Genomic DNA, 23,106 nt, shown 5'->3' with positions numbered 1-23,106 from the left:
TCTGGAGGTACAGCCCTACCTGGGCCACAATAAACCTGTATCTGATACAGTGCCACCTGGGCCACAATTAACCTGTTTCGAAGGTACAGCCCTACCTGGGCCATAATAAACCTGTACCCAACATAAACCTGTATCTGATGGTACAGCCCTGCCTGGGCACTAAAGGTGCAGCCCGACCCGGACCGTGACTAAATATTATCAGCTTTGAAAACTCAACATTAAAACTGTAGCTAAACTTCCAACCCAATCTGGGCCATGCGCCGTACAAACCATAATTAAATATTACCAGTTTTTAAAACCTGACAACAAACCAGACCTGTCGCTATCCCAGTGGACCAGCAGTTCATACAAAGTGCTTTATGTATTTTGTTGACATTGCTTATCTAAATTATAAAATGACTTGTTTTGACATTGGTATGAAAAGTCCTCTTGTGCAGGGCTACCCTCAGCCTTGTTCATGATATAATATGTAATACTAGCAGCCCGCCCCAGCATTGCCTGGGGCAGAAAGGGGCTGGGGGCAGCATTTCCGGATTGCGGCAGCATTGCCCGGGGCAGAAGGGGGCTGGGGGCAACATTTCAGGCTTGGGTGCACTCCTGCCTCGGCCCCCACCCGCCCCGACATTGCCCAGACCGCCTCCCGCCCGCCTCTCACCTCGCCTTTGCCTTACCCCGTCCGCCCCGACATTGCCCAGACAGCCTCCCGCCTCCCGGCCACCTCCCGCCTCCCCCCTCGCCTTTGCCTTACCTGAGCCGCCGCTCTCCCCCGCGCTCCGGACTTCAAGCCACTCCTTGCTGCTCGTCACCGCTCCTCCCCGCCTGTCGTCATCACGCACGTTGCAGACATCGCTAGGTCGCGGCCAGCGCTACGTCGCGGCCGGCGCTACTTTTAGGGGACTACTTTGCTTTTAAAGTTTAATTTTTTCATTTACGTTTTTATTTTTTATTTTATGCAGCCTATTTCCATCTACCCACCCTGAGGATTACAACAATGTATTGGGTGTGTGGATTGGCGCTGTGGTTCCCGAGTTTACCTTGCCAAAAGGTTTCTGTTCTCTCTTTATAATAGTAGTATAGCTAAACTACAAAATCAGGCAGACAGCGTGGACTTGAGATCAACCATTTGCCATAGCATATATTCCAATATTATTAATTTTACAGCCTCTGGGCCTTACCCTAATTGCAAGATGTTTGTTTCAACCACATATCAGAGGCGGCTCCTCAGCAAAGGCGGAGGAGCGTCGCCCCACTGCTCCTCCGCCCCACTTTAGTGTACCTAAAGGAAAAATAAAATGATAATAACTCAATGTTATTATCATTTTAAACTCAATGTTATTATCATTTTATTTGTTACTGCTGATTTACAGGGCGGGGCAGCTCTGCTCTCAAAGCAGGACAGGGGAGGAGTGGTTTGCCCGCTTCAAATGCGCATGACGCTTTGGGCTGCCCTCTTGGGGCAGCCAAATAAATAGTCTTGGGCACTTTGCATCTTCTCCACCCCGTCTGCATTACAGCCTGGGTGGAGAACATGCCCAGGCCCCCAGTCCCCATCAAAGCGCCAACGCACAGCACTCAGACCAATGACAACGCTGCACTGCAGCGTTCTAATTGGACAAGGGAGCCTGAGTGCTTCCTGCTTCCTGTTCCAGCCCAGTCTGGCGTGGTAGAGAGGCAGATAGATGCGGCGATAAGGTAAGTGGTTTTTTTTTTTACATTCCCCTCCACCCCCAGCCCCTGCTCCACCACGCCCAATCCGTGCTGGCCACTGCTACTTATGTTGACTTATTTCTATTGTTCCTCACATTCAAAGCAAGAAACCAATTAGCATGTTAGCTACATCCAGTTATTTTTCTGAAAGGAAAGACAGCTTGGTGTGGAGTAGGTATACTGGCTCTTTGTAGGCCCCTTCTGCCCAGCACCCTATCAAGGGTCCGAAGAATGATTCATTACATACCATTGGCTGGCTTTGTTGTCATTCTCCATTGCTTGCTACTTATGTGAAGGCTCTCCTTGTCCCACTTGTCCATATTGTATTTGTCCCTCCCCAGGGCATTTTCTCTTTATCCTTAGTGCATTCACAACGTGCAAGTTCCCTGCCTCTCCCACTGAAAAGACTCCCAGAGGAGAGAGAACTTTGATTGTGGTTTAACCAAGGCATAGCCATTTATCTTTATTAAAACACAGCTTCAGTGAGAAAAGAGACCCCTAATAACCATAGTTAAGTAGGCATTTCAGTTCTGAGAATACATATCATAAGATCCGCGCACAAAACAGTGCAACATTTGTACAAGCAATGCAATAATTATGCATATTGCCAGAAGCCCTCTATTCCTTATACATTTCACCACCCCTGAACCAAAGGCATCCCGGGGATTATTGGCAGGCACCCCGTAGTGCAGAGGCCTTCAAACTTTTGGATGCCGAGACCCCCCTATCAACATTTTCAGGTGTAAGGACCCCCTCCTGACAAAAATTTCTAAACCTGTAGGCAGGGCTACTGGAATTATGAGGCAGGTGAGGACCAAATTATGCGACAGGCTTGACTAAATTGTGTGGGTAGAAAATGTAAATAATGTTCTGTGATGCCTCGTATTTTGGGATAGCATTGCTTAATTATTTTGAAATTTTTTAAACACAGTAACACTGAGGAAAGATTTCACCCCATCAGTACCAGTTTATAACCAAAATACAACAATTAACATCAGAAAGATGTCTAGTCAATCTTTGTGAAGGGCCTCCCACTCCGCAGGAATACGCGCTGCCACACTAGAAGCTCACCTGGCCCTGGCCGGGAGTAGCAAGCTTCCCTTCACACCCTGGCGGTCTTGTGCAGAGTTAAGCAGCTTACCCATGCCCCTTTCCTCTCACCCAGTTCCTTCCATCCCTCTCTTCTCTCCTCTTCCAAGCCCTGATCCCTCTCTCACATTGCAGGCCATTTTCTTTCACCCCTGTTTACAACTTCTGAACTCCCGATTCAACCTCTCACTTCACCTTTAATCACCTCTTGCCAATCTGTCTATTCACTGCCCTCATCTCTAGCAGTCTTTCGCATTTATCTCATGGCCTCTCTGGCCCCGTCACCTACCGTGCACATCATCACTTCTCATTCACCTCAAGTCTCTCCATTCCAATTTTTGTCTATTTGTATCTTACACCTCTCCAGCCCTCCAATTCATCTTTCACATCTCCCCTTTGTCTTCCACACCTTCTTGAACTAACGTCCCTCTCCCCTGTTACCTCAGCACCAGTGCCTAATTTGAGCAGGTGGTTTTCGGTGCTCCGCACTGGCACCTAATTATGCACACTGGCACTATGACAGACTTCCAGATGGTGGCTCTGTCTGTCTAATTTAGAGACAAGCAGAGCAGCTGTTTATTAATTTAATATACACTAAAAATTATAACCTCCTGACACCTATGCCATTCTTTATAGTTTTGGAGGATTGAAATAGTCTGAATAGTCACACTTGTATGAGTGTTATGGTTGGTTGTTGCATAGGTATTGTCATTGGCTGCACAGGCCAGTCAATGGTGGGTGGTTAAAGTAGCAATGGCCTACTGGTGAGGGCCCTGGCATATGTTGTATTACAAATTAATCACTGCTCAGCACACACCCCAATACTCCCTCTCTTCCCCTATCATTGCTGTCCCTCACCTATGTCGCATCAAATTATCTTTTTAGGTCACAGATCATCTCTCAGCTATCTTATCCCACAGTTTAACAGTAGCTCTCATCTTTTGCTCATACTCACTTCTTGTGTGTCTGCGTTTCGCTTCAGAACTTCACATTTCACCTCATCCCTGACCTATCGAATTCTCCCACTCCCTTGCTGTTCTTTCATCTCTCCTCATGGAGCATACGGGTCAGACCCGTATGTTGCCCTCGCTCTGTGCCACTCTGATTATTGTTCCCTAATTCAGGAAGGCATGAATTATCTGTCTCGTTGTTTTGGTGTAGGCCATGCAGTGATGGAACTTGCACCCTCCTTTGCTTCGCTCCACCAAGAATCTATTATCCTTTAGGAAGATGTAAAATCCTGGCTCTATGCTCTGTAGGTCACCTGATTTGGCTGGTTCTCCGTCCCCTTCTGTTTGTGAGTGCAGGGTGAGCGGGTGAATTGTGAGTACATGGTGATCAGTGTGAGTGCATGGTGATCAGTGTGATGCAGGGTGATCAGTGTGAGTGCATTGTGATCAGTGTGAGTGCATGGTGATCAGTGCGAGTGCATTCTGATCACTGTGAGTGCAGGGTGAATGGTGTGAGTACATGGTGATCAGTGTGAGTGGATGGTGATCAGTGTGATGCAGGGTGATCAGTGTGAGTGCATTGTGATCAGTGTGAGTGCATGGTGATCAGTGTGATGCAGGGTGATCAGTGTGAGTGCATTCTGATCACTGTGAGTGCAGGGTGAATGGTGTGAGTGCATGGTGATCAGTGTAAGTTTATGGTGATTGTTGTGAGTGCAGGGTGAGCGTGAAAGTGAAGGCGAGAATGAGGAGTGAGTTGTCCGAATGCAGGGTGCATTCCCAGAAACTTGAAGCGTAGGGTTTCAGATATAAGTTAAACTGTTGCTATAATGGCATTAATCAGGATCGAGGGTGGAGGAAATAAATAATGTGCTGATCCTGCAACAAACTACCAGTCTTATGATCTTTCAAAAATGAAGTAAAATCGATTCTCATGGCAAAATTCACCTGAACATAGTCTAAAGAAATTTCGAGACCAAACGTACCCGTGTTACTAATCCTACTATGGGATCTTCTACACAACCTAGACATTATATTTGCCCTTTACCTGACTTAACGGGATTGTTCTTTGTTGTACCTTACTGCTTTACTTTTACAAGATGTTATGTATACGTGTTTAACTTGCATTTATTTGATGTAGAATGAACCTCACCTACTGTAAAGCGCTCTGATATCCTCAAGGATCTTGTTCGCGCTCTATAAAACTTTCTAAATAAATAAATAAATGATTAGGGTTACCAGCTCATTATTTTGATGGCCCAGAAATAAGTAGTCACCTAAAGCTGTACTTTTAGCACTTATCTGTGAATACTTAGAACAGCAAATATAAATAAAAAGCACTTTTAATTGTGTCAATTTTATTGTGTTCTAGGGCTGCCTCAATGATCCATGACTGAAAATTAAAGAGAACAACGACAGTAAAGTCACATAACTAATTAATACATACTTTCTCATTTTTAACTCTATTTAGTGTCAAGAGCAGGTCTCTGCAGGCTCTTAAAACAACACGACAGGCATTTTTCTTTTAGCAACCCAACTTTATATTTCTTTTCATTAAAGCATTCTCACACTACAGCAGTAAGTGTAAAAATTCAAATGTAAGGAATAGGCAGAGTGGGGGCCCAGGGGGTACTGGAACCATAAAAAAACGCAACCTCGCTAACCTTTTAACAAAGGCATGTAAATATGCAAATGGTCTTTAAAGATCTGTGAAAAACTCGGGCGTGTGGAGATAAGACTCTAGACACTGCCCAGCCGAGCCCCCAGCAGCGCGAGCTGCACTGCAGCAGCCCGGGCTGAGACACAAGATGGGGGAGGAGGGAAGCTGAAGCCCAGGCAGAAGTGTGACTGTGAATGCGCGACCCCCTTCACATCACTCCTGGGCCCCCCTGGGGGTCGCGCCCCACAGTTTGAAGACCCCTGCCTTAGTGCCAACTCACACTTACTCTCTGTCCCTCAGAGGGATGGTCAATACCCGCAGTTCCATACCAATCAGGGCCCTGCGTAGCGCTCCGTCCCTGCCAGGGTACCTGTCACCAGGCAAATCCCTCCAAAATGCTCAGCTCCAGGCATCCTGGGGTAGGTCTGAAAGGTCAAGACCACCAGTAGGTGTACTGGTGCCTGGTGGAGAGGAAAAGAGGCTGATCCTTTGCCTCACAGAGGTGGCAGCAACGATCAATAACCAGGCCATGAAATATATGAGGCGAGGTTACCCGAGGAGCATCATTGAAGAATCAATTGTAAGAGTGGCACAGCTGAATAGAGAAACTTTACTCACACCTAAGGTCCCTAATGAGAAATCACCAACTGTCTGTGTTCTCAAATATTCCACGCAAGCTCATAAAATTAAAAACATCAAGAAACAGTGAGCATTGATTCAATTGGAACCAGATTAAAACGTTTATTTGATGACAGAATCACGTTTGCGTTTCATACGTCAAAGAACATTAAAGAGTATTTGAATAGCAAAAGAGTGAAGAGACATGCATCAAAAGGCATGCAAAGATGTGAGAACTGTGTCCATTGCAACAACCTAATTGTAGGCAATGAATTTAAACATCCCAGGAAAGGCAATAATGCCATTATTTCACTCCATCACGTGTGATACAAAAAATGTTGTGTACGCCATCAAGTGCCTGTGTGGCAAAATTTATGTCGGACAGACTGAAAGAAAGATCAAGATCAGAATGATAGAACATAAAAGTAATGTTAGAATGAAGAATATGAAGTCTACCGTAGCTGCACATTGGCAGGAGGCTGGTCATCAAATTACACAAATCAGGTTTACGATTTTGGAAGCCGTTCAACAATGTTGTGACGTGGACCCACATAAACAATTGTTAAGAGCAGAATTCTTTTGGATAAGGAAATTGAATTCAATGCAACCGTATGGGGTGAATGACCGAGTGGAACTAGCGTGCTCTTTTGTAAAAAGAACCAAGAGACATGTGATCCTTTTTTGTTTATTTTTTATTGCTTTTTTGCTTTTTTGGACACTGCACAACATATCGAGTTTCTGTGTTTTTCCACAGATCAGTCTATGCTACTGTAATTTTGTTATGTTTATTGACTGAATGTACTTAGGAGATCTTATTTAGATATATTTGAGGAGGGGATAAAACTGTCAGCAATTGCCACACACTATAGATAAGAAGCAATATGAATGGTATTGAGAATAGTTTAAGCACAGAAGGTCAATGATGTATATAGGATAGAAGCGTGAGCACGTACTGGATCATTTGCAGTGGGAGGATTTCATGAAAGCTGATTGTGCTACATCATCACATGAGTGAGTTCAGTGCTGAAGTGGCTCTCTCATATCACGTGACTTGTTAACAAGAAAAGTTGAAAGACGATTGGCTAATATAAAACATTGAAAGCACGAACACGGAAGTGCCGCTTTGACAATACTTCGCCTGTTTTTTTACAGGCGTGGACACTTACGCTTGGAAGTAAGTAAGCGGGAGGCAGTTAGTGGAGGTACGGGGCTAACTGCGGTCAGTTATCATCAGGCTGTAGCGCGTAGCGTTATACTCTCAAAAGAACATTGCTCAGCTGTTAGTGGCACAGGTAACCTTTGCGCAGTGGTCTGTAAGATCGTAACAATCTTTGCAGTGTAAATCTGTTGATGCTCCATGTGCTCTAGCACGTGTGTTTATTTGCAATATTTTGGTGCACATGTCACTTAACCTAGGTATTTTCAATGATGTGGTTGCAGTGAGATCATAAGATTCATTTATATAAATCTGCCGATTTTTCATGTGCTTTAGCATGTGTATTGCACTTGATTTATGTATTTTAACCCCTTCCCTGCGGGGCTAATTCCCCTGCTGTGCTGGGGGGTGCGCTCAGCGCCCCGGTGCTCATGACGAACTCAGCTCGTCACGCAGCACGGTGGCGCTGTGCTCATGACGAGCTGAGCTCGTCACGGCCACACCCGTTTCTTTAGAACGCTCAGCACAGCGGGAGAATTAGCCCCGCGTGCGAGCGTTTCGGACGTTATGACGAGCTCAGCTCATCATGAGCACACGGCCACCGTGGCTCATGAAGAGCTGAGCTCGTAATGAGCATGGGAGGGGTTAATGATGTGGCTATTTTAGGCATGACTGACTAGAGTTTGATCTGTTTTTTTGTATTCTTTCCTGGACCCCTTAAGAAGGGTCGATACTTGACCCGAAATGCATTGGGTATCATGAAAAGCATTTTTTGCCTATCCCAAATTGGAATTTGGAATCAATGTTCCATGATTGAATGGATGAACTCATAAATGAATGAAGTAATCGAATTCTTAGAAACAGTGGAATTATATCTTTAATGAAAGTGGAACTATGATAAGAAACATAATGTTTCAATAAAAGTGCACACATCCTAGGGACTGGTTCGCCTGACCCATGTAGTTTAGTATTATGTAGGGCACTGATAGACACAGTGCAACGGATGTGGTAGCACACCACGAATGAGCAAAGCGTTTGTCATTATCGTTAGAAATCGGAGTGCCCTGAGAAACAAAACTGTGATTATCCTTTGCCTCACGATGCCTTGAATGTTCCCGTCTAGGGCACCTGCTGATGATGTAAAAAACAACTTTTGTGGTGAAACAAACAACGGACTCCCGCCTTGGCTCCTGCCCGTGTAGTGACAAATGGCGCCCCTCCACTATTTGCTGTGGGTGTCTGACCAATCTCTGATTGTCTGGCTTCTGTCCTTTTACTGCCCACCTCACGCAACTACATTCTTCTTTTTGCTTAAGCACTCCATGAAAGAGCATGTATGTGTTTTACAGCTCTCGCATCAGGGGCGGCTCTAGGGTCATGGTGGCCCTGGGCAGGGAGCGTAGGTAGGGGGCCCCGGAAGAGGGGGTCCGGGTGGGGTAGAGCGCGGGGGCCAGTAAAGAGGGGGGGGTCAGGGTGTTTAGAAGTGGAACTGAGCCGGAGGCCGCCAAATCCCTGCCAGGGGCCGCCACACAAATATTTATCCATCCTCAGAGGATAAATATATTAAGGATATATATTGGTGTGGTGGCCCCTGGGGTTTGGTGGCCCTGTGCAGGTGCACAGCTTGCACATGCCTAAGGCCGGCCCTGCTCGCATGCATCTCATCCCGCACTCTGTGCTGCTGTTTTGCTCTTCTCTCATGAGCTTCTCCCCGTGGCAAACTCCCTGCCTACCCCGTGCTCCCAGTTGATTTCTCGCTTATGTGCTTCACCTGTCCCAGTGTTGCTCTCACTCGTGGGCTGCTTTTCCCCTGCTCTGTTCACTATCTGTTGCTGCCCCAACCGCTTTTCCCTTGCCTCCTAACCCCCCCCCCATACCCACAACTTTTTTTTATTTATTAGGATGGAAAAGGTAGCAAATTGTTACAGACGCTCTACCTTGAAAAGGGAGCTCTTTTGTGCTAATCCTTTTTCATTTTTACTTACCATCCATCTCAGATTTGTAAATGTAAAAACATGGTGACTGTGTCATTTTGTAGGTGCACATGCATTATGATTAAGGCTCCCTGTTTTCCATTTTTACTGATTTTCACAGATAAACACAGGCAGAAAACCATTTATTTTCCCAGTCTGTATTTATTTTTAAAAGCGGATTAAAACGGAAATTGGGTTATTTTTGAGTGATTCTAAATGATATCAGTCATGACTTCCAGGCCAACAACTGTGCGGGTTGACAGGCAAGGGAATTAAAAAATTAAAGAAAATGTAATAAAGATCCTTTTAACAGCAGTAGATTTGGACAACCTTGATACTAATATTTGCATGATTTCTTATATGTGCATATTTTTTCATCTGAGTATGTATATATATCATTGAAACCTGTCAGGCGTTCAGGCAAGTGTGTATGTTAACTGGTTAAATAAATGCAAAATATACACATTTCAGCTTCATTTTTTCACAAAACCAACAAATAAATATAGATAAATACAGGTAAAATTAGCAAAAAATAAATATGGATAAATACAGATGGAAATTACAAAAATATAAATATCAAAAAAACGGAGCCGTAATTATGATGCATGAGTGTGCCTATGTAGTTGCATATGCACAAGTATACAAAATGACACAGGTGCTTTTTTTGACTTATAAAAAAGAATACAAATTGGCCATGCTGTACAGCATATTACCGGTGCTGTACGCCATTGGCAAAGCCAAAAGGTCCCCAATGGCAAGACCTATTGGCTTTGCCAATGCTTTTTGTTTTGTTATAATTGAGGGATGGGGAAGAATTATAAATATGCTTTTTATTTTGTTTAGCTTATTGTGATCATACTGTATGCTTTCCTCTGTTACAAGGTGCAAAACAGTTCGTAATCTCGATTTATGCTCAAGCACAGCCGCTATAGATAAGAGCGGTTGGGTGGGGTGATGGGGAAGTTGACAGACGACGGGATAGGGAAAATAAATAAATAAATAAAACCACTTAACTTGCGCTCGTGGTATTGCCGACTTGGCGATACAGCGAGCACAAGGTAAGTGGTTCTCTTAATTTATTTATTTTATTTTCCCTAACTTGCCGACTCCCCTTACCCCACCCTACCCCATCGTCCCACAGCTCTTAGCTGTAACAGCCATGCCTGTTTGTGCTCAAACTTTTTTTCACCCAAATTGAGATTACTGGGGCACTCGGAAGACACTTTGACTTGATGTAGAGTTTGGCGGATGAAGACTTAACTGTCAGAATGATGGAGGGCTTTATTATTTGTAATGAGTGGTCAGGTGAAATCCTCGTGTGTCCACCTGGATAGCCTGCAGAACTGTGCGCACTCATCATGCAATGGCATTTGCCATGGCTCGTGGGCACGGGCGTTGGGAGGGGTCCTGGTGTCGCGCTGGGGGATGGGTCGGGGGAAAAAAACATACCTCGATACCAGGTCCCACGTCTTCCCTGATCCTGCTCTCCTGTTGCCTTCGACCGTAACAGGAAGCAGGCAGCCAGTCTTCCTCACCTAAGCCAATCACAACACTGCATTGTTGTGATTTGTCTGTGCACCGTGACATGGCAGCTAGGGGCTGGAGGGGTGGGCATGTTCTCTATGCAGGCTGTAATGCAGCCATGGCTGGCTTTAGGGCAGTGAGGCAGGTGCTGCACTGGGAGCTGACCACTGGAGGGGGCGCTGACCTCAGGGGGTCGCTGTGTTTAGCAGTAACTTATGATTGGAGAGATGAGGAGCACTTTCCCCGGTGGTAGTGAGAGAATCCGAGGAAGAGGTCATATTGTGTAAGGGCGCCAAAAATGATTGTCGCACCAGGCGCCACCAGTGCTAAAGCCGACCTTGAATGCAGACTGCATGGAGAACAGAGAAGTGTGCATAACTGGTTTGGGGGGCCCAAGAGGGCCGACCAAACCGTCATTGCGCACTTCAGGAGTGGGCAAACTACTCTTCCCCTGACGTGCTCTGGAAGCAGAGCAGCCCCGCCCAAGCGGGCATGTCAAACATAAAATTAAAATAACTCTTTATGTTTTTCATTGCTTATAAGTAGTCGGGCGACGGCGCCATTCTACAACACCACGCGCGCACTAACCATGACATGAAGTACCGCGCACTCACCTTCATATCCGGCAGTACCACATGCCCTTTCTCGCCTTGAAATCCTGGAGTACCACGCGGACTTACCTTATTTATTTATTTATAAAGTTTTATACAGCGCAAACTTGATCCCGAAGGATATCAGAGCGCTTTACAATTTGAGGCAATTAAATAACTTCCCACCCTATTCCCCTATAAACCCACATCCCACTATGGAACTAAAAATGCCAAATTAGAACAAACAAATGTAATAACTACTACAATTTTTACACAGATAATAAAATCAAAAACAAATCTTATACCAAAAATACATGCATCACACACATACAAAATAAATACAAACATAATTACATTAATACAAAATCGATATTTTTAACATCTATATTTTTGCAAACGATATTAAACACTTCAATATTTTTTACATCTGTTTTTTTCAAATGATATTTAACACTTCGATAGTTTTTACATCAATTTTACTTACCCAAAGTAGATATTCTGCACCACGATATTTTGTCTGTCGATATTCTTGAGCCGCGCACCTTTGACTGTCGCTGCATTGGCAGCGCGGCCTGACATTCTGGACACTGGGCATTTGAGCCCCTTTGGAGATGGCCAGTTAGATTTATAGGGCGCCTGGCCCTAATGTGATGTGGTGCTAGGAAATGTAATGTGTTTAGTATGTTTTACGCACCCTGTGTTATACCTCTAAACTGTGGTTTATGATTATGAGGTTGTTATGCATATCATGGTTTATGCTAGTGAGATTATGTTTCACTGTGTGATGTACACCCCTAATGTGATGCTTTGGTAATAGAACTGAAAGTGTATTAGGACCTGCTAACCAGGCCCTAGTGCCAGTGCTCCTCCCCTCAAAGGTAATGTGAATTAGTACACCTAGTTGGAAAGATGCTTTAACACCCCCACCCCCTTATAAGTCCCTTCTATATAGTACCAGTGGTACCCAGGGAAAGGGTGTTAAAGGGGTCACCAATGCAGCAGCACTGTTTGTGCCACCCTGAAAGACTGAGTAAAATTAAGTTCTGAAGGTCTGCCATCGCAGCCTGCACGAGCAGCTTCCCTGCTCAAGATCGAACCTGAACCCACCATGTGTGACAGGGTCACCTCCCTGCCTTAATATAAGTAAGCCACCCCTAAGGTAGGCCTACTATATCCCAGGAGGCAGGGTGCATTATATTAATGGTGTAGACCTGCATGTGCAAGCATACATGTCCCTACTGTGATGGGAGTCCATAGGTTAACATGGACTGGCTACCAGGCGACCTTGAGTTAGCCAGCTCCATTAAGGTACCTCCCAATTCAGTTGTATTTGGCATCATACACTGTGCTTTTTTACCCATGTTACCATCCTCATGTTGAGAGTGAGCTGCCATGTTCCAGGGTGGCATCCTTTAAGGTTGCCCCCATGCTGCCTCAGTCTCCCTGTGCTTTGGCTGGATTTTCGAGCCAGTTGCCGCTAAGGCAGAAGTCTGCCTTGCTGCTAGGGAATGCTATCACTCCCCTAGGATGGAGACAAAAGGCCTGGGAAGGAAAAAGATCACACCTCCACCTTCCCAGGATGGCTAGTGAATTACACATCAGGGCGGTGAGCCTCAAAGGTCACACTGCTTCTGATATGAAAGTGACTTGTCTCTCAGTGGAGACAAAGATCCCTCCGACCCCTAGGCAATCGTGTTGGCAAGCAAGCGGGAAATTAGAGATTCAGCTTGATATCCTGCAGTACAGACACGCACTCATCATGACATCCTGAATTACCTCGCACGCTAACCTTGATATTACGCAGTACCACACTCGCATTCACTCACCTTCACATCCTACAGTAAGCACCACGCGCACTTAACCTTGACATCCTAAAGTAAGTATCAGACGAACTAACCTTGATATGGAGCAGCACCACCTGCGCTCACCTTGACATCACGCAGTAGCATCCGTGCGCTCACCTTGACATCCTACAGTACAATGCGCTCGCTCACCTTGACATCACCCAGAACCATGCGCGCGCTCACCTTGACATCACCCAGAACCATTCGCGCGCTCACCTTGACATCCTGCAGCACCACGCGCCCACCGCGCTTGTTCTGGTATTTTATGAACTTCTCGGTGTGCTCGCGCTCCTCGTGGCTCTGCTCCTTGAAGAACTTGGCCACGTGACTCAGGGCCACATCGTCCCGGTCAAAGTAGTAGGACTAGAAAATAAGAGAAGAGTCGAGGCAGTCAGCAGCAACAGATCACAGAACCATGTAATAAGAACATTGAAACCACATGGGTAAGCATGCAATGTGCTGTATGTGTGTATGTTTGTTTGTGCTTACACACACATACTCTTCACGATTTCTCGTTGAAGGTGATCTCCCACCAATTTCATCTGAGGCCCCCTCAAAAATCATATATAGATACACCACTGGCTTTGGGTCGGCTATGAGATGGGGGCTGTGGTTTAGGAAGTGACAGACGGGCCAGGAAGTGACAGACGGACCACGCAAGTAGCACCGAGCAAAACATATATATCTAGCTTGCTTAATCTCCACAACGGCCCCCACAACGCTAAGGATGCCTGGCCTCCACCTTGGGGGTGCCCAGGAGTGGACGCCTCACAGGGAAAGCCATGATGGGTTCCACAGCGGTATTCGTACAAGCGCCTTGAGACCCTTGCGGGTGAGTAGTGCGCTATACAAGTATCAATTTACAATTTTTTCAATTTTATATATCCTTCTCCACCAATGTTTAAACTGCACCACTAGGGATGACAGGTGCATGATATGACAGGTAGACCTGGGAGGCGTACATCTCGGCATTGAACGGATTATAGCAGCGTCTCTTAATATCTTAATTTCCTGGGACCCCAATGAATGACTACTGGACACTGGGGACCCCCACCTAAGCAATATCTGTTATTAGAACCGCCAAACAATACACACAACTGCAAAATCAAGTATGCATTAAACTATTGCATAAATTATGAAATATTTTATTCAATACACAAACAAAAAATATACAAAAAATGTTACAATTTAGTAGGAAGTTTTGAGCTTTTCAAAATTTTGAATTCTAAAAGACAAAGCAATATGATAGACTTTTGCATATTGCTTTGTCTTTTTTGCTCCCAATTAATGTTTTTTTGTTGGTGCATATTATTGCTTTAATTGAGGTAATCAATTATCCATAATCAGGGTGACTGGAATTATGTGGCAGGGTTGAGCATTTATGCAGCAAGAAAAGACAACTTATGTGGCAAATTGCAGTACACCATGCAAAAGGTAAATGTAAGAGGCACACAGCTCGGTGTTGAAAATAAAGGATTGAGAGACATGCAGACAGTATGATGTGAGCACTAAGCCTGTACTCATAATGATCACCTAGAGGTAGGAGGCGTACGGCTCTGTGATGACAGTGTAGGATAACCAAACAGACAGACACTTCCTGTACGCATCATGGAATTTGCAGGCATGCAGCTAGTGGTTTACTGTGCAGCAAGGATTTGTGAAGTAAGGATAGACAGACACAGCTTGTACTCCCCATGGACAGGTAGACACAAAAGGCCTACAGTCTGGCAGTGGCGTAACGAAACTTGAGGGGGCCCCCCTGCAAACTACATGGAGGGGGCCCCCCTCCCATCCTCCGTGCCAGTCTAGAGCGCTCAGGCCAGCGACCCGCCATACTGCACGGGATGCGGGCGATTGTTACGCCACTGTCACCAATCCAGCCGTTGCAAGTAACACTGAATGGTGGAGTTAAAGGTTGGGCTTAGTCTGCCCGCAGGCTATCATAGGTGGCGGTCCATTCATTACAGGGTCCCTGCCATCAGTACGCCGGGGAAGTTTGCCCAATGTTATGTGGGTTTCCTGATGCAGACTCCTGTCATGATATACAACATCGTGCCCACTCATCGTTTAGTTTTGACAAACGTGCATCCGCTGCTCCTTCTCATTTCCGTTTTAAGACATTGGACAAAGCTTCAATGCAGTATTTCAAAAGCAGGTGTAACCACAAAGAGCACATTTTGATAATACATTTTTATTTTTATTAGACAATAGCAATCTTAAGAGGCATTGCATAGCTTCATGCACACTTTGACCCCAATTCCATCACAGTCTCTCTCTCTCTCTCTGTCAGTCAGTATCTCTCTTTCAGTCAGTCAGTCTATCTCTCTCTGTCATTCAGTCTCTCTTAGTCAGTCACTCTCTCTGTCAGTCAGTCAGTCAGTCTCTCTCTCTCTCTCTCTCTCTCTCTCTCTCTCTCTCTCTCTCTCTCTGTCAGTCTGTCAGCCAGTCAGTCTCTCTCTGTCAGTCAGTCTCTCTCTCTGTCAGTCTATCACTCTCTGTCATTCAGTCTCTCTCAGTCAGTCAGTCAGTCTCTCGCTCTCTCTCTGTCAGTCAGTCTCTCTCTGTCAGCCTTTCTGTCAGTCTCTCTTAGTCAGTCTCTCTCTCTGTCAGAGTCTCAGTCTCTCTCTCTGTCAGTCAGTCTCTCTCTGTGAGTCTCTCTATCAGTCAGTCTCTGTCAGTCAGTCTCTCTCTCTCTGTTGGTCAGTCTCTCTTTCTCTGTCAGTCTCTCAGTCTCTTTCTCTCTCTGTCAGTCTCTGTCAGTCAGTCTCTCTCTGTCAGTCAGTGTCTCTCTCCCAGTCAGTCTCTCTCTCTCCCAGTCAGTCAGTCTCTCTCAGTCAGTCATTCTCTCTCTACCCCAGTCAGTCAGTCTCTCTCTCTCTGTCAGTCAATCTCTGTCAGTCAGACTCTCTCACTCAGTCAGTCTCTCTCTCTGTCAGTCTCTCACTCAGTCAGTCTCTCTCACTGTCAGTCTCTCACAGTCAATCAGTCTATCTCTCTGTCAGTCAGTCTCTGCCTCTCTCTCTCAGTCTCTCTCTCAGTCAGTTTCTCTCTACCTCAGTCAGTCTCTGTCAGTCAGTCTCATTCTCAATCAGTCTCTCTCTCTCTGTCAGGCAGTCACTCTCTCTCTCAGTCAGTTTCTCAGTCAGTCAGTTTCTCGGTCAGTCAGTATTCAGTCTCTGAGTCAGTCAGTCAGTCTCTACTCTCTCTCCACTCTCTCCATTCTCTCTCTCAACTCTGTCCACTCTATCTCTACTGTCTCTCTCTCCACAATCTCTCTTCTGTCTCTCTCTCTCCACTGTCTCCCTCCACTGTCTCCCTCCACTGTCTCCCTCCACTCTCTCTCTCTCCACCCTCTCTCCCTTCTCTCTCTCTACTCTCGCTCCACTCTCTCTCTCTCCACTCTCTCGCTCCACTCTCTCCACTCACTCTCTCTCCACTGTCTCCCTCCACTGTCTCTCTCTCCACTGTCTCTCTCTCTACTCTCCACTCTCTCTCCACTCTCCACTCTCTCTCCACTCTTTTTCTCTCTTTCCACTATCTCTCTCTCCACTCTCTCTCTCTCCACTCTCTCTCTCCACTCTCTCTCTCCACTCTCTCCACTCTCTCCACTCTCTCTTTACTCGCTCTCTCTACTCGCTCTCTCCACTCGCTCTCTCCACTCTCTCTCTCCACTCTCTCTCTCCACTCTCTCTCTCTCCACTCTATCTCTCTCTCCACTCTCTCTCTTCACTCTCTCTCTCTCCACTCTCTCTCTCCACTCTCTCCAGTGTCTCTCCATGCTCTCTACACTCTCTCTCCACTCTCGGTCTCTCCACTGTCTATCTCCACTCTCTCTCCACTCTCTCTCTCCACTCTCTCTCTCTCCACTCTCTCTCTCCCCACTCTCTCTCTCCACTCTCTCTCTCTCCACTCTCTCCAGTGTCTCTCCATGCTCTCTCCACTCTCTCTCCACTCTCGGTCTCTCCACTGTCTATCTCCACTGTCTACTCTGTCTCCACTGTCTCTCTCCACTCTCTCTCTCTAGCCACTCTCTCTCTCCACTGTTTCTCTCCACTGTTTCTCTCCACTGTTTCTCTCCACTCTCTCTCTCTCTCTCTCTCCACACTCTCCCACTCTCACTCACAAAGTAGTGTGCGTTCCATGGGTGTCAGCAGAAATGTTTCCAGGGGGGGCACATTTTTAACTTCATCACCATCCCCCTTGTACCCTTCTCCCCTCTGCCTTGCACCCTTCTTGCCCTCCCTCTTGCACCTTTTTCCTCCTCCCCCTTGCACCCTTCTCCCCTTCCCCTTATACCCTAGTCCACCTCCGCCATGCACCCTTTTCTACCTTGCACCATTCTCCCTCTGCCTTGCACCCTTCTCCCCTCTGCCTTGCACCCTTCTCCTCTCTGTCTTCCACCCTATTCCACCCCGCCTTGCACCCGTCTCTAACTTTCACCCTTCTCCTCTCTGCCTTGCACCCCTTCCCCCCTCCACCTTGCACCCTTCTCTACCTTGCACCCTTCTCCTCTCTTCCTTGCACCATTCTCACCTCTGCCTTGCACCCTTCTCCCCTCTGCCTTGCACCCTTCTCCCCTCTGCCTTGCACCCTTCTCCCCCTCCGCCTTGCACCCTTCTCTACCTTGCATCCTTCTCCTCTCTGCCTTACATCCTTCTCCTCTCTGCCTTGCACCCTTCTCCCCCTCCGCCTTGCACCCTTCTCCCCTCTGCCTTGCACCCTTCTCCTCTTTGCCTTGTACCCTTCTCCCCTTTGCCTTGCACCCTTCTCCCCTTTGCCTTGCACCCTTCTCCCCTTTGCCTTGCACCCTTCTCCTCTCTGCCTTGCACCCTTCTCCCCCTCCGCCTTGCACCCTTCTCCCCCTCCGCCTTGCACCCTTCTCTACCTTGCACCCTTCTCCTCTCTTCCTTGCACCCTTCTCCCCTCTGCCTTTCACCCTTCTCCCATCTGCCATGCACCCTTCTCCCCCTCCGCCTTGCACCCTTCTCTACCTTGCACCCTTCTCCTCTCTGCCTTGCACCCTTCTCCTCTCTGCCTTGCACCCTTCTCCTCTCTGCCTTGCACCCTTCTCCCCTCTGCCTTGCACCCTTCTCCCCTCCACCTTGCACCCTTCTCCCCTCCACCTTGCACCCTTCTCCCCTCTGCCTTGCACCCTTCTCCCCTCCGCCTTGCACCCTTCTCCCCTCCGCCTTGCACCCTTCTCCTCTCTGCCTTGCACCCTTTTCCCCTATACCTTGCACCCTTCTCCCCCTCGCACCCTTTTCTACCTTCCACCCTTCTCCCCTCTGCCTTGCACCCTTCACCCCTCCACCTTGCACCCTTCTCCCCTCCACCTTGCACCCTTCTCCCCTCCGCCTTGCACCCTTCTCCCCTCTGCCTTGCACCCTTTTCCCCTCTGCCTTGCACCCTTCTCCCCCTCCGCCTTGCACCCTTCACTACCTTCCACCCTTCTCCTCTCTTCCTTGCACCCTTCTCCTCATTGCCTTGCACCCTTCTCCTCTTTGCCTTGCACCCTTCTCTTCTCTGCCTTGCACATTTCTCCTCTCTGCCTTGCACCCTTCTCCCCTCTGCCTTGCACCCTTCTCCCCTCTGCCTTGCCCCCTTGGCCTTGCACCCTTCTCTACCTTGCACCCTTCTCTACCTTCCTTGCACCCTTCTCCTCTCTGCCTTGCACCCTTCTCCCCTCTGCCTTGCACCCTTCTCCCCTCTGCCTTGTACCCTTCTCCCCTCCACCTTGCACCCTTCTGCCCTCCACCTTGCACCCTTCTCCCCTCCGCCTTGCACCCTTCTCCCCTCTGCCTTGCACCCTTCTCCCCTCTACCTTGCACCCTTCTCCCCCTCCACCTTGCACCCTTCTCTACCTTGCACCCTTCTCCTCTCTTCCTTTCACCCTTCTCCTCTTTGCCTTGCACCCTTCTCCTCTTTGCCTTGCATCCTTCTCTTCTCTGCCTTGCAACCTTCTCCCCTCTGCCTTGCACCCTTCTCCCCTCTGCCTTGCACCCTTCTCCCCTCTACCTTGCACCCTTCTCCCCTTCCGCCTTATACCCTTCTCTTCCTTGCACCCTTCTCCCCTCTGCCTTGCACCCTTCTCCCCTCTGCCTTGCACCCTTCTCCCCTCCGTCTTGCACCCTTCTCTACCTTGCATCCTTTTCCCCCTCTGCCTTACACCCTTCTCCACCTCTGCCTTGCACCCTTCTCGGCCCCCCTTTCCCTCTCCCTGCGGACGCCCATGGTGTGTTCTAACAAGAGTGCTTACCTGAGGGCACCATTTTGCTGCCTGTCCCTTCTCATGTGAGCTTTGCCCTGGAGAATACTCTGTCTGGGGGCCCCCACTCCCAGCCTTGTCAGGGTCCCGAGCACTGCTCTGTGCTGTCTCTTGCTCTTGCTCTCTGAGGCCCCCCCCCTCCCTTGTCCCTGTCTCTTCTCTTCTCTTGTGAGGTGGAGCCCCACCCCATCCTTGTCCCTGTCTCTTCTCGGATGGGGGCCTGTCCCTGTCTCTTCTCTTCTCTTCTCTTCTCTTGTGGGGTGGGCCCCCCACCCCATCCTTGTCCCTGTCTCTTCTCTTCTCTTGTGGGGTGGGGCCCCCACTCCATCCTTGTCCCTATCTCTTCTCTTCTCTTGTGGGGTGGGCCTCCTGTCCCATCCTTGCCCCTGTCTCTTCTCGGATGGGGGCCTGTCCCTGTCTCTTCTCTTCTCTTCTCTTGTGGGGTGGGCCCCCCACTACATCCTTGTCCCTGTCTCTTCTCTTCTCTTGTGGGGTGGAGCCCCCCACCCCATCCTTGTCCCTGTCTCTTCTCTTCTCTTGTGGGGTGGGGCCCCCACCCCACCCCATCCTTGTCCCTGTCTCTTCTCTTCTCTTCTCTTGTGGGGTGGGGCCCCGGGTGGGGGCCCCACCCACCCCATCCTTGTCCCTGTCTCTTCTCTTCTCTTCTCTTGTGGGGTGGGCCCCCCACCCCATCCTTGTCCCTGTCTCTTCTCTTCTCTTGTGGGGTGGGGCCCCCACCCCACCCCACCCCATCCTTGTCCCTGTCTCTTCTCTTCTCTTGTGGGGTGGGGGCCCCACCCCACCCCATCCTTGTCCTTGTCTCTTCTCTTCTCCTGTGGGGTGGGCCCCCCACCCCACACTTGTCCCTGTCTCTTCTCTTTTCTTGTGGGGTGGGCTTTGTTTATCGAGAGGAGAGAGTGGGGGCCGGGCTCTGTGCTGCCTCAGAGGAGCAGTGGAGACTGCTGTCTCTGGGGCCCCCATCCTCTTTCCGGGACTGCCTCTGGCTCTGACTGAAGAGAAACAATGTATATTGATACTTTGTTTCTCTTCAGTCAGAGGGAGGGGGCGAGGGGCTCCGAGCAGGCTGCACCTGCTTCAGACGCAGAGGGAGAGAGGCTTGCTAGTTCAGCAGACCTCTCTCACAGCTCTCAGAAGAGCTGAGGGGGCCGGGCCCCCTGGGGCCCCCTTCATTAACTGTAGAGAGTGAGGCCCCCGCGCTGCGGGGGCTTTGTTACACCCCTGCAGTCTGGTATTGACTGTGCAGTAAGGACAGACAAATCATTTGCAAGAAGGACAGACAGAGTCTGTGCTCACCATGGGCATAAAGGCATAAAGACATACAGGCCTACACAGTGCCGGCTCCTCAAGGGAATGCTGCAGGGTGGTGGGTGGTTTGGGGGAGGGGCAGGATGGGGGTGGGGGTATAGTAAACTCCGTCGTACGGCCGAACAGAGTTAGGTTAATAAATAAATAAAACAAATTACATTGCGCGCGCTCCATCATCATTTGGCCCCAGACCCTACCCCTCCCCCACCTCACCGCCATTTGGCGATGCAGAGCGCTATGTAATTCGTTTTATTTATTTATTTATTAGGAACTCTGTTCAGGCGAAAGCCGGAGTTTACTACCCCTCACCCTGCCCCTCCCCCGCCCCACCCTACCGCCCCGCCCCGCAGCACTCCCTTGAGGAGCTGCCACTGGGCCTACATCTTATTTTTCACCCCACAGGATTGGACAGACATACAGTTTAGTACTTGGCACACAGCTGTTACTCTCTATGGAGAGGCGAGGACAGATCCTGTCTGAGCCTAAACAGGTAGACGTAGGGAGCACACAGCTCGGTGTTAATCATGCAGTAGGGACAGACAGAGCGTGTACCAGTGCTTAATTTGAGCCTGTGGTTTCGGGTGCTCTGCACTGGCACTCAATTGTCAGCACCGGCTCTAGTGACAGTCTATCACATGGTGGCACTGTCTGACATGTGCACAACAACCGTGTTAATTAAGTCAAATGGCAATAAAAATTAATAATACCAGCCTCTCACACCATTATTATAGGTTTGTGTGGCCTGAAATAGTCTGAATTGTCACACTTGTAGGAGTGCGAATGTTAGGTGTTATGTTGGTTCTGTCATTGGCAGCGCTGGCAAGGGCAATACATGGTGAAGGCTGCAGTGGCCTTCTAAGAAAGGACATGGCACTTAATGTTTTAATAATTAAGCACTGGCGTGTACTCACTAAAGGGAGATAAGGACATACAGAGCTCAGTACGTAGAGTATAGACGACAGACAGATCCTGTACTCACCATGGACAGCTAGACGTAGCAGGAGCAATGCTTGGTGTTCAGTGGCATAGCTAAAGGGGGGGGGTGCGCCCCGGGCAGCACGAGCTTTGGGGTCAGTGGCCTCCCCCGATCTTACCTACCATCTTGGGGCTGCAAATGCAGGGACAGCCACGGGTGGCCAGGGGGCCAGCTATGCCACTTTTGGTGTTGACAGTACAGTAAGAACATATAAACACACAGACCCCACTACGGGAAGCAGAGACGGACAGACACTCACCATGGACAGGTAGACGTAGGAGGCGTACAGCTCGGTGTTGATCATGCGGCTGATGGCCGCTTCCCAATTGCGGTTGTAGTTCTGGCGCACCTGGGACTCCATGGCGTTACTGATGGTGGGGTTGTTGGTGGTAGTTGTAGGTGGATGAGGGTAGGATTAGGTTTTCAGGAGAGTGCTGGACTCGGAGCCACGTTCCGTTCAAACACTGTTGAAGCAAGAACACAACTCAGAGCTGGGTCTGAGGAGTGAACAAAGAGGGCCTGTCTTTATCACCTTTGCTGCGGCGGCTATTCCGCCGCGGCGCTAAGGGGGCGGTGGGGCCGCGTGGCGCACACATGCTGGTGGCGGAACCGCTCCGTCACCAGCCGCGGTTGAGCTGTGCTGATGACGGAGCGGTTCCGTCATGGCCCCGCCCGCTCAATAGAACGCCCCGCGCATGCGCGGAATCAGTGCTGCGCATGCGCGGAATCCGCGCCGCGCAGGCGCGTCGGGCGGGCTATGACGGAACCGCTCCGTCATCAGCACAGCGCCACCGCGGCTGATGATGGAGCGGTTCCGTCATCAGCACGGAAAAGGTTAAACTTGGAGGGGTGGGATAGAAGGAGACGGAAGCTCTATCCACCCACTCCCGCCTATCTGCACATCACTTACCTCATGGTGACTGAGCACTTCTCTGACACGTTGTAGTGATGTTTGTGCTTTGAACAGGTGATCACCTGTCAGCCCCCAGCCTTCTCCTGTATTTCCATTCAAGGGTGTGACTTGGCTCAAGTTTCTCAATTTCCCTCTATTCAGCTGGTTCAAACTTGCTGACATATGAGGACTCAGTATCACTGACATAGGTTTTGAAGAATTAATGAGAACTGTTCACACAGACTTCAAGACTATATCAATAAATCACGAACTGCAAATTTTTAACGTTCAATCATCTGTTTCTCATTTACTGTACTCGCTGAAAGTTCAGCCTCATTGCTTTTCGCCAGGGAAGCATTACAAATGTAATATAATATTCAAAACCAAGGACCTAATTTATATTTTGTCAGTGTTTATGCTCTGCCAGAATGGTGATGGAGTAAACATACCTCCAACATAATGGTCCGCCTGCCAAATTTATATGTGGGCGAACCTTTGGTTTGGCTACCATGGTGACTACTCTGTCACCGCCACAG

The 23,106-nt window shown here is 48.5% G+C and overlaps 2 protein-coding genes across 2 annotated transcripts in view; both read right to left on the bottom strand.

The window, feature by feature from the left end:
- The window catches only part of LOC147701531 (ferritin heavy chain B-like), a 177,036-nt gene that overhangs the window by 30,409 nt on the left and 123,521 nt on the right, over positions 1–23,106 (bottom strand). The gene's annotated exons all lie outside the window — the stretch shown is intronic.
- On the bottom strand, positions 1,268–22,041 carry LOC147701532 (ferritin heavy chain B-like). Its single transcript, XM_086928386.1, has 3 exons — positions 21,938–22,041; positions 13,328–13,474; positions 1,268–1,276 (listed from the first exon to the last, which is right to left on the bottom strand). Exons 1-3 carry the CDS (start codon positions 22,037–22,039, stop codon positions 1,268–1,270), a joined length of 258 nt encoding a protein of 85 aa, XP_086784512.1. The 5' UTR covers positions 22,040–22,041.

The sequence above is a fragment of the Lissotriton vulgaris genome, chromosome 7, assembly GCF_964263255.1.
Source record: "Lissotriton vulgaris chromosome 7, aLisVul1.2, whole genome shotgun sequence".
Lineage (NCBI taxonomy): Eukaryota > Metazoa > Chordata > Amphibia > Caudata > Salamandridae > Lissotriton > Lissotriton vulgaris.
Note: the sequence above shows the minus strand (reverse complement) of the source record. Positions and strands in the feature narration are given on the sequence as shown.

Bases quoted from the DNA above. Each gene is read 5' to 3' on its own strand.
- LOC147701532 (XM_086928386.1), bottom strand. From the start codon at position 22,039: ATGGAGTCCCAGGTGCGCCAGAACTACAACCGCAATTGGGAAGCGGCC. The intron at 13,475-21,937 runs GTGAGTGTCTGT...CTTATTTTCTAG, and splicing joins CCTACGTCTACCTGTCCATG to TCCTACTACTTTGACCGGGA.